General features: G+C 32.8%; 1 protein-coding gene across 2 annotated transcripts in view; it reads right to left on the bottom strand.

The window, feature by feature from the left end:
- Positions 1–4,807: 4,807 nt before the first annotated feature.
- KLHL1 (kelch like family member 1) overlaps positions 4,808–18,050 on the bottom strand; it is a gene marked incomplete at both ends in the record, with an annotated part of 249,665 nt that continues 236,422 nt past the window's right edge. For both annotated transcript variants that reach the window (XM_082486591.1, XM_082486592.1), the window contains 3 exons: positions 4,808–4,867; positions 6,172–6,343; positions 10,853–11,065. In XM_082486591.1, coding sequence (XP_082342717.1) covers positions 4,808–4,867; positions 6,172–6,343; positions 10,853–11,065 — 445 coding nt within the window. The remainder of the gene's footprint in view (positions 4,868–6,171; positions 6,344–10,852; positions 11,066–18,050) is intronic.

Raw genomic sequence — 18,050 nt, 5'->3', positions numbered from 1 at the left:
ATAGATAACAGGTTAAATTTTGTTTTGCCCCGTCCATTGTGAGCACAGTAATAAGGAAAGACTTCTGGAGTGTGAACTCTGTTGTGGAAAACCTGTATTTCATTCATAATTACAGTACACAGTGTTTCTGGTGTCATGGACATCAAGGTCTGAGCCATTAAAACTTGCATAACTTCAAACTCATCTGTGAGTTATTTTTATTGAAGTCATTGAAAAGAGTTGAAGTCATTGACAAATATTTATTTGGGCCTTCTAAACACATAAAATAATCTGAAAAATATATGGAGCTTTCAAGATACATTTTAATATAAGTACTTTTTAAATAATGGTCAATTGATGACAGTTTTCTGTAAAACAGAATGATACTGGAGGAGATCATCCTTTCTCTGTGCCAAAATAGTTCCCTTATGTCAATTAATGTTAGTTTAACAGAGTAACATTATAGGACAGGCTACACCCTGAAAGCATTCTTAAATGCCTTAATAATTTGACCAGTTTCATATGATTAAAAGTCTGTTCTACATTCAAAAGGATTTTTTAAAATTTGCTTTAGCTTATAAACAATATTGGTATTTTGATTGCAAGAACACATATACAAATATGTATTGAACAATTATAATTAAAGCCAAAGTCACAATATTCTTACCCTCATATCTTTTTATTGCCTTATATATAGCTTTGATTTCAATGCACACATTTTCATTAACATTGGGGCTTTACTAAATAATGACTATTCAATGACATTTTCCTATGTAGATCTTTATTAATACTAATTATATTTCTAGCATCCCTCACTGTCACTAATAAAAACTGTAAATGTAAAAAATAAAGGTCCACAACTGCAAAGTAACCAACAGTTCCATAAACAATAGAGGATCACAAGATTGTTCTTTCTTTTGCAAAATGGATTTTTTAATACTACTATATTAGAAGAAACAAATTAAAAATGGGACCCTCAGAACCTTAGGAAAATACCATTTTGTTTGATCAGTTTTTCTATTGAGTTCAACTCAATTATTCTATATTTATAAAGCCTCTAATTTTGTCTAGAAAATTATATTCTTAGAGTTTAATTATTTAGCTTTTGAGACAAATTAAATTAGAAGACTAATTCATTTGAAAAACAGAGACATAATGTTATGGTATTTTTCTTGATTTGTTTACTTAACCAATCAAAACCCTGCAAAAATATAATTTCTTCTATGATTTCTTTAATAATTGTATTAATAAACATTAGCAACACTGCCACAGCTATAACACTTATGAGTTTATTCCCTTTTCTGGGGAACCTACTTATTTTGTCTTTTAGGTATTGCTTCTATAAGCACTTCAAAGATAACTAATTTTTTTTTTTTTTTTTTGAGAAGCAAATGTTTTATCCTCACCAGAGAAATAATCAATGAAAGGAAAAAGCAATAGGAAAACTCTGCATCACAATTGGCTGTCACTGATCTATAACGTCTCAATGGATTTGAAATGAGTTGGGTAGGGAAACTGAAGAAAACACAGACTTGATTTCTTTGTGTCCATCAAAGCTTTTGAATACAAATCCTCAGGCACAAGAATGACCACTTTCTGCCAGTATTGTTTTCTCTTCCTATAAAAATATGTATAAACTCATCCATTTAAATATAGCTTTTCTAGAACTCTTGTCCTTGACCTTCCTCCTATCTCAAAACCAGTAGCAGCAAGAAAGAAACTAAAAAAATCTCCAATAAACAATAAAAACAAAAGAAAATGGCTTTTTGAAACTTAAAACAGAGAAATACAAGGCTTCTCAGTAGTCCCAGAGGACTGTAATTTTAGTTACCCCAGAGGCCCTTAATATTAATCACTTTTACTTAAGTTTGATTAATACAAAAGATGTTCATATATAAGGATGAGCAATAATAGGAAAACAAGGGTATAACTCACATGTATAAAAATAAGCTAATGTGAAACAAAGACTTTCTCATAAAACTGGTTGACATGCTGAAAAAAAAGCATGCTACAATGAATAAAAAAGAATTGGAAAGACAGAGAAAATGCTAACATTTTAGAACACACAGAAAACCTACAAAATTTACAAGCAACTTTTTGAGGAATTTAATTATTTATTTCACTGAATGTATATTCGCTGCAGATCTGATTCCACTGTGATTTTCATATGAAATCAAAGGGACTTTTTGAGAGAAAAAGTATCATGTTCAATTAACATTGATGAGATAATCTGTTTTTTGAAAAAACAGCTGCTTTTGCTGTAAATGTAATATTGTTTAGCACAACTTAGTGATTTTAACTCTTATACATAAAAGAGGATCTTAATGGAAAGAAACCAATATTAGTTTATATACCATTTTGATTTAAATCTATTCCCTTTGAAGTCAAAAGTAAAACTATTATTGTTTTTAATAAGACCAGAGTAAACACAATGATAAGAAAAACTTAAAATCTAATAAAAAAATTCTCCCTAAATTCTGTTTAGGAGAAAGTCCAGAACATATTGATGTAGGTGTATAGAAACAATCTGAACTCCAAATTTGTCTCTTATTGTGGCTAGATTTTACATAATCTAAATTAAACTAATTAATAATTTTATTTTTTCAGCATAAAAACAGTGGAGTAGTCTGAAAAATTTCACATGAGAATAATGTTTCATTTTGGATAACGAAAATTTAAAATGTGTAAAGGAAATTGAGAATAAAAAATAAAATTGAGGATAAATTGAGGATAAAAATTATCAAGGCACAGAAAACAAATCTGTCATGGATTGCAATTAACAGAAGCAATCTTTTTTTGAAGATCAGTATATAGGTAGCGTAATCACATTTCTATTGTGTATGAATACAATGTAATCAAAAGGAAGTCCTGGGAATAGAATTAAAATTCAATTTATAAGTTTATTAGGTATCTGTATAGGAGAACTGAATGCTAATGTCTATATTTAATTGAAATTATAATTCTAGAATTTTCTCAGTTTGGTCTCAGAAGCCTATGTTTATGTGAAGCAAAATTTGTAGAGAAGTAACATCTTTTATTCAACAAGTTGTTATACTTGGCAAAAAAAAGGACTTGCTTGTCTGTGGAAGAAAGACTAATTGCAGTTCAAAAGCCAACTAACTGGAAAACTAATATTGAAGATTTTGCAGCTGATTTCTAATTAGGACAGAAAAGCATATAAAAGGATTTAAACTTTAGGTTTCGAAACTGAATTTCAGTTTGTGTCAGGAAACAACGCACGCTGATGCTGTTAGAAGAAAAGACACATCTTCAAATCCCATGTCCCATGTAGGAGGCTGTACGTATCTTTTCATCTCAAATGGTTTCAAAGATTTCCACTAGGAAAACTCTTTTAACTGCAGCCAGAATTCCTTTCCAAAATTGCTAGTAACAGAGGACTGTGAAGTTTCTGCTTTTGGACCATGAAATGTTTCCTAAAAGGATCAGCAAGGCTTTAAAGAAGAGGTATACTTGGTAGTCCTGTTACCAGAGCCTGTGCCTCCCTGAATAGCAGAATTTCATATTCCATTAGCGTCCTTAGGATTATAACTGATTCAGCTGAGCAGATAGAAAGCATCAACGTCAAACATATTGCCAAGGCAAAAGCTCAAAGCATCATTACTGCCAGAAATGATCAACCCTAAAGGGAAGCACAGATGACACTAGCATATTTATCACACGAACTTTTTTAGATCAAATGGTCTAATTTTCCTTATTCCACTTGCATTTATTCTGAATTCCCTACTTGCAGTTCTCAGTCATAAGTGGGAAGTCATAAATTGGCAGCTCTAATTAGGAAAAGTTGTATATGTAGGAGCATCAGAAAGAAATAAAATGTAGTATTTTTATCCCTCTTCAAATGTTAGAAGAGGCTCTATAGACTGTTCTGGTCATGGTACATCTGTTACATGATGCAGTGAAGGAACAGTATCAATTTTCCAGCTTTTCATGAGCTTCCAACGTGCAGAAGATGCATTAAATAATGAGATGAGAGACCACATGCTTAAATTGAATATTAGATTAAGAGAGAATTAGAAAACTGTTCTTTTGACTCCCACATTTGCAATAAAGCCCCAATGCAGCCAGAGGATTGCTTTGTGTATAATCAGATTAAATACACAGGATTCTGCTTCAATAGACTCACTTATAAGATGCATTAACACTGGCAAGGAGGTACAATCTGAAGTTACAAAAACAAGTGATCTTGGAGGTTTGCTTTTAGTTTTGTTCATCTTCCTACTGTAGAACAACAGCTCAGTCATTATGAATAGAACTTGAATATCCAGACATTTCTACCTCTTCCAATAATATTCCAATAAGTAATAACCAAACTGCCTGTTTAAATAAGGCCATAACCCATTTGAAGACAAGACCTGAACAGAAAAGAATTATATTACTATCTACTTTTCTCTTTTTAAAAAAACTACAGTTTAAAAGTGATTAATTGTACTTTGATGTTTCTACAGTTAAATTCTTGTGGCCATGAAAACCGTTCTCGTATCTCCTCCTGCTCCTTGTGTAGAGCGGACCCTTGATTATCGAGTTCTCCAGGACAAATTAATGATAACAGGACCTGATCCTACTACTTCACGTTCACGTATTTATGCCTACAACAGCCTGATTTTTTTTCTTGTTCACTGACTGTGAACAGTTTTTATGATATTATAGGGCATAAATACTTAATCTTTCTCTTCCAAACTTCTTCAAGTTTGTGATCAACAGAGTATTCACTGTGTAAATCCTTGTTCTCATGAAGTTATCATTCTTGTTGTCTGATAGAAAAATAATCATTTCACCGTCAATAAAATCCTAAGCAGTGCAGACAAAGTCATGGTTGTTTGATGACTACAACACAGGCACCCGCTCTTCCAATATTTAGGGAAGCCATCTGCAGAAAAAAAGGATACAAATTAACCGAACAGGAACAAGCCATGCAAAAGATTGCCAAAGTGCTGTGCCAACGTTATTTTAAAATGGTCAAAACTATTGGGCGTAAAAAACGCTAAAAATAAATACAACCCACAATATCCTAGTATTGTAGTTTTAAAGTTACTTACTCACATCTGACCTCTTTCACTTGAAAGTGTGAGAACAGAAAAAAGAAGTGATTTTAAAGCTGTCATCAATTTCATGAACTGTTGATATGCAACTGGTTTCTCTAATCTGTAGACTGTAGCTGATGTCCCTGAGGCATGACCAAGGCTACTAATACCAAAATTCTATGGTTCCAGTATTCCTAAACCGGTTCAAGTGTCCTTTAGAACAAGTTAAGCAGCTTTAGACACTACTCAAGACAACACGAGGATTCATAACTTTAGGAGACTGGATCTTGCTGAAACTAACACAGTACAGTCAGGTTTTTTGCTATGTAATAATAGTAATGATAATACACTAATTAATGGTACTGTACATATCAAAGTAGAGGTGTTATATGTTTCCTAACTGTCTGTCCAAGTGCGGTTATTCATCCATTTATGTGGACCAGTGGATTTGGGAAAAGAATCTTTCAATTTCATTTATTTTTTTTTATTTCCTACAGAATGTCATAAAAATGCTCTCTTGTCATTTAATTAACAGTAGATAAAAAAGATGGGCTTCTGCATTAACTTTACACCTTGTATATCTACATCTAAACATGAGAACAGAAGCCCCCCTTTATAATCATAAAAAGAAATCAACATTTTGGGGTATTATACATCTGGCCTATTTTAAATTCTTATTTTAGGATAAGATCATGCTTTCCAAGGACATACTTTTCTTCACCAACTTTAAAGGGAACTTAGGGTGACTAATTTAGCTGTCAACATCTACGCTGGTGAAACACTTTACTTTTTCAGAAAGTGTTGAAATAACTTTTTGTTTCTTTTTAAGGCTTTGCTATGAATCCAAATCTTTCCAAGCACTACTGTGACATAATAAAATACATTTCTTCTACAACCAAATCACCAGTCCCCAGCTTCTTGCATTATAACTGTATTTCATAGAATCATAGACTCATAGAATCCTAGAATAGTTTGGATTGGAAGGGACCTTTAAAAGTTATCTAGTCCAACCCCCCTGCAATGAGCAGGGACATCTTCAACTAGCTATACTAGCTAATATACTATACTTTTTTTCAGAAAAATAATGCTTTTATGTACAACTATTGAAGCATGTTACAGAAAAAAAAAAAAAATAGGACTTTATGATTACCTGTGTCCATTCATTAGTTTGAGGGTCATATGCTTCCATAGTGTTTAGGTATGTTTGACCATCATAGCCACCTACAGCATATAATTTGTCACCAAGGAGACAGACACCAACAGCATCTCGAGGCATACTCAGTGGAGCCACCATTGTCCATGTATCAGTTTTTGGGTCATACCTGAGGAAAGAGAAGGGAAACTGAATGTCCAGGGAGACAAGTGTCTATTCATGCTGATCTTCACTTGCAACACTTTTTTTCTGGAAAAAAAAAATCCTTTAGCATACTATCCAAAATATTTTTCCTAACAGCAAAAAAAATCCATACAGATTTATTATGTTCCCAATAGAAACCTCTAAATGTTGATTAGAAACTTTTGCTCAGCTAACCTTGTGGAATAAACTAAGGTATTTGTGGGGTAAGGTATCATAAAAGGAGATTTGAGAAAGATATAAGAGCAACATCTGGTTGTATATATATTTTTATGTATATATTTTAAATAGGATATTAAAAGTATTCTTTCTAAAATTATATTACATCATATTTTAATTTCAAAAATTATACTGTACAATGCTCACAGCCAGAAAACCTCTCAAAGAATTCAGGGGATATGTTTAACTGCCTTAAAGTTAGAATATCCTCCTGATATTTGCTCAAGTGAAGACAGTAGTACTGGTTTTATACATTAATCGCCAACATTTCTTTTGTATAATGATAGTAATTTAAAAATTAAATATTTAGCCTAAGCCATGCATTTAGATATTCATTAACAATGTAAGAATCAGTTAATTTGAGAAGCTATTCCATTGTAACTATTTTAGACATCTGTAAAATAAAAAAAAATCACCTTTTGATAGTGCCTCTCAGTTTGTTACTAAGGAGGTCTGGAGTATCTCATTTTTAGATGACAAATATTACTAAAATAGAATACTGTATTACAGGATGATACAATTAGTTTCATTTGTCCTTAAGTATCTCTACTATGCAGTAGAATCACTTGATAACCAGTGGAAAAAATCAACAGATTAAGGATACAAATCTTTTGACTGACTTTAGTCATTTGCTGAAGTGTAAGGTAGATCAAACTTCAGGAATGATAATTCCTCTAAAATAATTATAAAGAAATTGTATAATGGCTAAAAATCATATTTATTTATAATTCCTCTAACTACTATATTCTTATATAAAATTAGGCATCAAACCACTTTCTCCTACACCTTTAAGAGACACTATTAGCTATAAGTTCATTTTTTGGTGGGAGTCAAGTTCTTTCAATATATTTTCTTGTAGTTTAAAGTTTATTAACTAGAAGTTGATAATCCTACAGAAAGTTGTGTATACATATGCTTTACAAAAAAGAAAATTCTAGGCTTTTACTACAAAGGCTGATTATAAGAGCACCTGTAACAATTTCAGTGATTCATATTTTCAATAAACAACTAGTAGGAATACTGTGATAAGTCTCACATTATATTTGAACAATGGAATTTTAAAAATCTTTTTAATATAGATATTGCAGCAATGATATTACAGTGCTTTGCTTGTAACTACCTTTCGGTTCATAAATATGACCTTCAAATTGGACAGAATTTCCTTTAATGCTGATTAAGTTGTTCTTTGCAGCTAAATGCATTTTAGGAAAAAAATCTACTCATCTACTGGCAGCTAATCCTTCTGGATTTATTGGGACTTCTCAGAAAATAAAATGGTAAAATTTTGTGTTCAACTTTTTCTGCCTAAATTACCATTAAATTGATCATGTTGTTTATTTTACTTTCTTTTCTTCATTTAATTTATTTTATTAATTCACATTCTTTCATTTTGCCCTCTTTCCTTAAGTTTTGAGTTAAATATCTAGTTGTGTGATAAATGTCTTTTAAAACTTGAGAGGAAAATAATTTTTAAAAAGGCTTGAATATGTGGAAGGGAAACACACGTGACAAGCCAAAGAGATCTGATTTTAAATGGATTTTGTCAAAGACTGTGTGACTTTTTCAACAACAGCATCATATGCCTCTAGCTGAAAGAGTTTCACAACCGGTGAAATGCACCAGCGTGCATTGTATCTTCACCTGCCTAAAGGCAATAAATTTTAACAGACTCTTTGATACACTACTTTTGAATTACAAGGGCCAAGTTAAAGAGCTGCAAAAGCAGGGGAATTAGATACAATTGACATCTTGCACTTTTTTTTTTTTTTTTTTTTTTTAATAAACAGGTAAGCAAGGGCTAAACAGAGTTTTTATAACCCAATTCTGTCAACAAAATAGAACTTCACAAGAACTTGTTTTTTGTAATTGCCAGGAAAATGCCTGAGATTTCTTATATCCTTTCTTCTGCTAAAAACAACTGTACATTAAATCTTTATAATAACTAGGTATGCCCTAGGGTGAGAAGGGTTATGACAGAAGTTTCTGAATCTGGAAAGAAATCAATTTGAGATCAAGGTGAGATGAAGGGGAAAAACTATAGATCACTTGCTTATGTTTTTAATAACTGTCAAATTTGGAGTAAAATTTTGAAAAGAAACTTACTTTATAAAATCTGCCAAAATATCTCAAAAAATTTTATAATTCTTAAAAAGGAGCTATTTATTTCACCTTTAAAAAAGAATACAAAATTGTAGTTTCCTAGCTTGTGAAGAGCAGACAAACATAACTATTATTTTCTTTTAGAATGCTTGAATTTGTAGGAAATCTTTTATGATTGCATCAACCTTAGAAAAGTTCAAACTGGGAGTCCTAATTACTATTGAATAGAATTTTAGCAGTAGCGTTTAAAAACCACAAATCTGCTCTCACTAGATTTACATAATCTCAAAAATAATTTTTAAAACATTATGTTTGGTTTGACAGTCTTCCAGGAGAAAATTGGTGTTGAATAAAGCACATCCTATCAGGCTGTATCAGAATGACAAAATGACTGAAACAGACTCATTCCTGAAGAAGAAAAGACACTTAGTTAAAAAAGACTGATGCCCTACTACTTACTATAAAAGACCTCATTATCACTTTCTAGTCTTTGGTTTCCTAAGTTATTGAGATGGTTTTATTTTTTTGAAGATGATGTGTTATTTTTGAATGCAAAAATAGACACATTAAATCACATCCCAGTCACCTTATAAACTTATCAATCACAGGGAGGGCCATGAGAGCCTTTTCATGTTTTAGTGGAGTCTACTGCTTAATTTACATCCAGTCTATGCAAGCTAATAGCCATACCAGTTCTGATTTGTTAGTCCCAACTTTTAGCCTGGAAGCTAACTGCCCATGAAGCACATTATCCACATTTTTTGCTATCAATGCAAAAATACCTAGAAGAGGAACACTGTATAATGTCATTCAGATACCGGTACGTAAAATAGCTTAAGGGTGTGTGGTTTAGTTTGTTGTTATAACTCTCCCCGAGAAAGACAAATGTGATGGGATGTGGTTTGTCTTCAACAGCAGAAGGGTTTTCCTCTCAAAGACCAAAAAGTGAAAGAAAAGCTCCCTTACGCATACCAATAAGCAGAAGTATTTGGAAAGATTTCATACTTATTAATATTATCACTAGTAGTCTTAATATAAATTCAGTTCACTGAAAATTATGGGGTTTGTTCCTCATAAATAGAAGCCCATGAGGATAGGCCCTGTAAGTACAGGCACGATGGGATTTATCTTATGAACTTCCCATCTGTTGGAGATTAGAAGCAAAGTATTTGGCAGTTTGTGATCTTTGCTTACATACAGTAGAGATGGGAATGAGTCTAAGACTGAGAAAAATCATATGGATAACATAAGGAGTAAATTTTAACTTACAATTTTTGGATTACATATTGAATAACTGGTAAATGCCAAGCCAGATTCAGCAGAAACAATAATTGATATTTAATTAAAGTTTAATCCCTTCAGAAAATAAATAAATAGATAAATCTCTCCCAGCAGCTATCTTTACTTGTACATGAAGATGAACCAATACTCAAACACATCTACTTTAACCTTTGCAGCCTGTATGTATTCAGAGAGTGTATGTTTCCTTATTCTATTTTAAAGCATACAGAAACAGAAAAAAATCAAACCTTCATGAAACATTTGAAGAGTACCTTCAAATTGAATGCTATAATCACTCCAACTGTGTGCTACTGCCCTACTAGATATTCTTGAATTTGCAGAATATCCACTTGCAAAATTCCGGGTACTGTAAATACAGTGTGTAAGGCTTATATCAACACATCAGGAAGTGGCAGTGTTGCTAAAGAAAGCAATGTCATATACTGGAAATATCCATCACTTAAGCAGTTCTATATTTCTTCTTTGCTCAGCTATGTTTTAGAGTTAGAAAATACTTCTAAACACTATTTGGTGTTATAAAATTATTTCAAGGCTGAATCTTTATCTCTGCGAAGTTTAGTTTATGACTCTGCAATGTGTAATATTGTGCCTTAAAAACAAAAATTTCTTAAATGAGATGTGAAAAGAGTGGACTTTTGTGTCCATGATAATGTATAATAGTACTGTGAAAAAAAGGGAAAGAAAATAACCTTCAAAGAAATTGTCTTCTAGAAACCTCTATGGAATTTTTTGAGTAAATAATAAGTTGGCATTTCTTGGGGTAAAAACATCTGTTTAATTTTACCATCATTCAGCTAAGAAAATGATCCTACTGGATATTATTTTGTATTCAAAAAATTCAGGTATAATTGGATACCTTTCTACATAGTCCAGCAGTCGGGAACAATGGTTAGAAGCAGGAGCATCATGACCTCCAACTGCATAAAGAAAGCCATCACACGTAGCCACTCCTACACCTCCTCTTCTCTTACACATAGGAGCACACATATTCCATTTATTTGTGTGAGGATCATAATACTCCATTGAACTCAAACACGAACTTCCATCCCGACCTCCAACTGAATATAACCTAAGAAAGTCCACATAAATAAAAATGTTAATAAAACAAGAGCTGAGAACAGTAGAAATAAAAACAAGAAGCACCCGGGGTTTTTATCCGACATAAGCAAACAGGAAAAGGAAAAAAACCTATAATCTCTCAATATCATATGAATTTCATGTGATCAGCAAATATTAATAATTTTAATATTATTACCAAATTCACATCCTACTTTGTGCTTTGCCCACCTGAATAGAAAGGAAGATATTTTCTTTCTGGCAACAGCTATTTTCCTACTTCAATTACAGCATATACTGCCAAGAGTGCCATAAGTGACATGCAGACTTGTCTCTATAGATTTATAAAACATGTAAGCGGGGTTGCTGCCTAATTGTTTATCATCTTTGAGGTAGAAATGAAAGTGCTAACTTATAATTGGTAATCCAGACAAACAAGAAATGTGCAATCCATTTATTAGAGTTTCTCTGTGTTTTTAGTGTGCCTCAAAGTAGTGGGAATTAGTCTGAGAACTGCTGTCCTGTATTTTAATATTCTATCTTCTATAATTCTTTAATAACGAATAGATTCACAAGCTTCTAATTTTGCCTCCTTAAAAAATAAAAAAAGAAAACAACGAAAACACCCCAAACCAAAAGGAAAAAAAAATGTACCTCATAAGCTCTGTATGCTGAAGTGCAAACCATATGGAAAATTCTAGTCAGTCCTTTGATCTAGTATTCAGCCTATTCCACATACAAAACTGTCAATGGAAGGCTCATGTCCAGAATGAATTTTACACTTTCAATATAGTAGAGATCAAATATGCAGTGCATTGCAGATAAGAGTATCGCATTATGTTTTAAACATGGATTTTTAAAAAGTGCTACCTCGGTTTCAAGGATTTTGGTTAAATTGAAGAAAAGTCTTCCCCACACTGACCTTAGCATGTCTACTTAGCAAGTAAGAAAATTGTACTCCCAGGCACTGTATGCTGATTTTCTTCACCAGAATATATTATGAAGATTGAGCTCTGTAGGGAAGTCATGGAAAACTTCTGAAAATATTTCGAATTTGAAATGGCAAAAATGTGGTTTAACAAAAAATATGTTCTGTTTGTAACTATCCGCGGGCAAGAAACTTGTTTCCTTCCTCCCTTTATAATGGTTCCCAGGAGGAAACAGTTCTGATTGTTCTTTCCCACTATTACCATGCTGCATTCATTTCTTACATGAATCCTTTTGCAGTCTGTTGACTTTTCTACAGTGCCTGGAGATTAACTAATAGAAACGCAGGCTATTTTAAAGCCCAAGCATTAAGCAATTTAGGATGCAAAAGCTCTTTGTGTGAAGCAATTATTCATTTGGAAGCTTTTACTGTCCTAAGCGCTCCATGAATTCGGAGCTACTTAAATGTGCATTTACCATTATGTTTTGTTGGCATGGATGCTGATGAATAAGGAAGTACTGTACTACCACTAAATATGTCACTGAAGCCATAGAACAGTTTGATGCTGCCTGACAGACATACTTCCACTCAGACTAAAGTAGCCACAATAATCCATACTTCTCTATGAAAGACGCTACAGCAAATACATTTTTTTTGCAACTATCTCTGTGGATTCAGCCCTAAGACATTTACCTTTCTATGTGATTATCAGATACCTGCAGACAGGATCCAATTTCAGATTAAGAAACCTACATGTAAGTGTCAATCTGTAGGTGCCTACAGTGTCTAAATTGCCTTTATGCTCAGGGTACTCGGTTGAGCCTAAAGAATAATTTGGTTCACCAGATGCAACTGTACTTTTTTTCTCCAGCAGAGAAGAACCGCAGAACAGCACTAAAAAAAATATAAACATGTGATCCATCTACATTAGTATAAATGTAAATATAAGTATTTACATGTAGGTGTCTGCAAGGATGTTATCTTTATTTTCAAAGGTGGGGCTTGATTCAGCTGCCCACAGACAGTCATCAAACGTTATTTGTGACATCTAGGGCCGGTGACATTCCCTGCAGGCTGGCAGATATGACAAAGACTACACAGGAGAAACACGCATGATTACTAGAGGTCAAGTAGGCTATCCTGAGGCAATTAAAATGGCACTAGGCAATTACATGTACAGAAGTGAATTGATCCCTAAAAATTATGACCATGGTTAACAAGCCTGAGATTTCCGAATAGATTTCTAAGTAAATATTTGGACACCTAAACACACAATTTTTAAAAATGCAAAGTACCAACACTTCTCCAGAGTTCAGTGTGAATAATCATATGTTCCCTTAGTTTAAGTACCTGTCACTTTGGTTATTTCTCATCTATTTCATTCTCTTGCAACTGAAATAAATCTATAAGCTGATATTTCCATTCTGAAAGTGAAGCACACTTTTTCATTCCTCTATTTCAATTAAGACAGCTAATAAAATATAGCTAAAGGCACTCCTGAGTTGCTGGTAAAGATACAGCAAATGCTGTTCATAACTGATAAAAGTTTCAGCCAGTGATCGGGACCACCTAGTTTTTGTTAAAATGCTCTATGCTTTTCAGAACAAACCAAAATTCATTTCCATAATCAGATTTTGGAACTATCACTTTAGGGTTTGATTGTATTTATATCTCAGCAAGGAATAGTTCATAAGACTGACAATAAAATTTTAATTTACAAACGTCTACTTCAAACAAATGAAAGTTGGAAATCAAGTAATTATTTTAAAACTCTGGTTGTGGCCGAGCCTGAACACCTCAGTCAGGAATTACTTCCACTCTTCAGACAGGTTTCCTAATCCATAGTCACAAAAGCCCAAAATGAGTGTAGAAGAACTCTGCTGAATATTCAGGATAATGTACAGCTAACTGAAATTTTGCAATACCTATATCCAAAGATATTTAGTAGTCTTACTTCCTTCTTGGTGCTCAGAGTTCTGTTTTATTTGATGACTTAGGATGAAACCATTTTTGCAGCTTTGTCTTTCTTGGTAACAGCTTAGAGTAAAATTTTTTATAGGGGAAAGTATAATGTATTTCTCTAAAAAGCCTGAAAGCCTGACATTACTGATATCATAGAATCATAGAATCATAGAATCAGTGAGGTTGGAAGGGACCTTTAAGATCATCAAGTCCAACCATTAACCTACCCTGATAAAAACACCACCACTTCTAAACCATGTCCCTAAGCATCTCATCTACCCTTTTCTTAAACACCTCCAGGGATGGTGAATCTACCAATCTACCCTCAAGCAGATCAACACGCCCCCCTAGTTTAGTGTCGTCTGCGAACTTATCAGTCCTGCAATTGCAATGGCTACTCTTATGCCTTTTAAATATATTCAATTCTATTACTTTATTTGCCAGGTACCACCTGTGCTCTGGATGATTTTTGATAATACTTGTAAGTAATCTTCAGAATTTGGAGGTGAAAGATAATCCAGTGAATCTGAATTTAGCAAATTCATGTTTCTCAAATTTTTCTTTGTTTGTTAATTTCACATTGTTAATTTACAATAATATCTTGGTAATTTTACCTTACCTTACATACTACTTCATCTAATATCAAACACATAGCTCTTTTTTTTTTCTACTTTTCCCAGATTAGTGGTGTCTGTAGACTTCTCATAGATGTCATATCTCTTAATAGCTTTTGAATACCTATAGTATTATAAGACTTTTACTTTCAACATTGCGCAATTAAAAAGAAAACTTGAGGAATAAGCATAATCACCCTCACATAATAGTCATTCATTCTGTTAACTGAATTGCACGTCCTTATGTGCCCCATCAAAACATCCCATTCTATTATAATTGTCACTGTTTAGAGGGGAAGATTGACAAGGAAAAGAAAGCATCCTGTACTTTTATCTCCACTGATCACAGCGAAAGATTTGCCTGTGGAGTTGTTATAGATTTCTATTCCCCAATGGTCTATAATTCAACTTATTCAGACACTGTGTGAAGATATGAATTTAGACCCAACTCAGCCTCCTCTGAGCTCGAAATTTGTCTTTCCAGGGTTTGGTCACTTCTTTTTTGTATTGAGATGGATAGAGATTCCTAAATGTTTGTGTGTATAGGGGTGTGTGTGTATAAAATGGCTAGAAAATGCAGTAGAGATTTCAATTAGGAGACATTGGGAGAAAACTGACCAGCTGGATCAGAAGTATTTACCTCAGTGCTATCATTACAAACCTTTGATAACTAATCAGCAAAGCCATTTTTAAATTCAGTTTGACAAGCCAGCCTCAAAAGACCAGACTGCCTTTGATGTGAGGTAGTATGGCTTGTGAAAACAGTCGAATCATGCCTTTGCTGCATTTCTTAACGATGTTTTGCCTTTCAAAATTCTTTCGCTGTGCATATCAAAGACCATATCCAGTTTTTTTTCTTAGGCTCCTTTGTACTCTTTTCTGCCCTTTCAGCGTGCCTTAAAGAGCAATAGAGAATTACACTAGCATAAAGGATATCTGCCCGGCAGAAGTGCAGGGAAGGTAATAATTTTAATAAGTGCTCAATTTCTGTGTGGCTCAATCAGTTTTTACCTGTCAGAGACTGTTGGAGAGGTAAAATATCTATCTATGCTGCCTTGGTTATGTCAATGAACAATAGTTCACTGTCTAAAGTTGAAAAAATGATAACTTTCTGAATGGAAAGCATTAATGAAGTCTTATTTCTGTGTGTTAATTTGGAATGGTATTTCTTGTATTTGGTGCAGTAATGCAGCAGTGCAGTAAATTAAAAAATACATACAGTTTTACCAAAAAAAAGTGAAGAAAGAAAAAAAAATCATGGAGTAAGCGCGTGCAATTAAAGAAATAGCAACTACTGGTAGAAAATATTGAGAGAAAAACACCCTTTGCATGGATAATATTATTGTGGCAGTTCTGCTTCCTACACCAGAAAGCATAGTTTTCTAATAGAAAGAACCTGTTTCAGGTAAATTTAATTCTTATCAAATTTATATGGGCTACATTATCTCTGAAAGACCAGTTATTAAATGCAAATTCTACCAGTTAAAAATGTTCTTGACTGTATCAGGCTATAAGACAGTTAAAGCAAAAGAGTTTTTGTAAATTGATCATTTACTACAGCATGACCTTAAGGCCCTTTATTTGCTCTATTATTTATTTAAAAAACACAGTGAATCTATTATTAAATAAGAAATTGTTATTGAATTAACAGAATTACTTTGTGCTAGACTGAACTAATATGTTTATGGTATTCATCGTCCTTGTGAGTTTAATAATTTTAGACCATACAGCTGTTCCATTTTGTTCTGGCTCAGTATCTATTTTTCACACGATTCTGACTAAAATATTTAAAAGTCTCTACACTTTTTTGTAGTTTCTACAGTTAAGGAAGAATATTTTCAACATATGTCCCCTTTTCCCTATAGCGTGAGGCAGAATAATTACCTTTTTGAGAAAAAGAGTTTGATCAAAAGCAGCAGTTAATAAACAGCATATTTATAAAACATCAGCAGCATCAAAACTGTCATAAAAGAACCTGAAATAACTTCTACAGGATTTGAATTAAGGTATAATTTTATTTATAGGTTAAAGTACATGTAGAGTAAAATATAGTTAGAACAAGAGACAATATTTAAAAAGTTACTACAAAAAAATTCTAAGCCTGATAACTTGTGAGTTAGTCTTTGAAATATGTTTGTCATTCTTCCCATTGCAAATGCATGTTGTAAAATTAGTTACATTTATAAAATACCTAATAAGTAATTAATATAATCCAAAATCAAATTTAATTTTACTTTCTATCTGGGTATAAGACCCGTTAAGGAAACAGACATGTTATAGCACGAAATTTTTGACAAGGAAAAGCACTGCTGTATTTCAGTCTCAAGGCAAAATATTAACGTCATTCATAAAATATTGATTTAAAATTATTTTTTTGTAGTCAGTGAGAACATTGTGGGCAGAAAGCATGCAGTATGGAATGTATTTTCTCTCTTTACATGACTGTAATTATGTATGCCAAGTATAGTATTTTTCTTAGTTCAAATGGATTAGTAAAAGAATAACTGAATCATCAATAAGGCACAAGAGCAAAAAAACCCTCAAGCAAAAACGCCATGAAAAAACCCTGCTCTGATGGGAAATATAATTGTTTCAGACATACTTTCTTATCTTGATAGCTTGGCATGAATTTTTGAAGTATTACTTCAGCTTTAAAAGTCACAATTACAGCATATTAATACTTCATTTATTTAATTATATTGAGCCAATTCCCTAGCTTTTACTGAAGTATGAAAATTATCAGTGCATTGCAATTATAGGGATGACTGGAAAAATAGTCTTAGATCATTTAGTCTGTGACCTTCTCGATGAACAAATTCTTCTCAATTCAGTGAATTCAACCAATAATAAAAAAAAAAAAAATCAGCTGAAGTTGGTCTACCGAGTCAAAAGACATACCATTTTAACCCAATATTAGTTATTAAGAAGTTAATCAAGTTTCAAATTAAAAAAAATAGAAATATCGGTTAACCGCGGAGATGGCATGGTATTCTGTCCTGCTCAGTATAGTAGGTATCTGATAGCTGCTATAAGGGCTGTTGCCCATAAAGATATTTATTTGAGTATCAAATTAGATATTTAGATTTCTTTAATTTAAGTAAGATTTAGATGTTTAAATATCCTTCCAAATTTAAACATATGTGGAAATAAGAAAGTATGCACATGTATATACACACATGAATACATGTATGTACACATGTATATATAATTCAAGTAAATGCATACATTTGGTCAGGAGAGTATCTCTAGACTTCTCCAACTGCACTGAACAAGGGCTTCCTTCAAGTCCCAGCCTATAGGCACTAAGTACTCTGAGGCAGGCTGGGATTCTCATACTTCATCTCCCACTAAATATAATAACTAAAAGCCAGACTTTCAGAATGTGGAATGCTAATATTTTTCACAGTTTTGGCCATAAGAGATAAGAAAGTGACTGCTGAATACCTTTTAAAAGTCTGTGCTTAATTGTGGAAGCTGCACAATTAAAAAAAAAT

The sequence above is a fragment of the Vanellus vanellus genome, assembly GCF_965231255.1.
Source record: "Vanellus vanellus genome assembly, chromosome: 1".
Lineage (NCBI taxonomy): Eukaryota > Metazoa > Chordata > Aves > Charadriiformes > Charadriidae > Vanellus > Vanellus vanellus.
The sequence above is the reverse complement of the archived record's forward strand: the minus strand, read 5'-3'. Positions and strand labels throughout refer to the sequence as shown.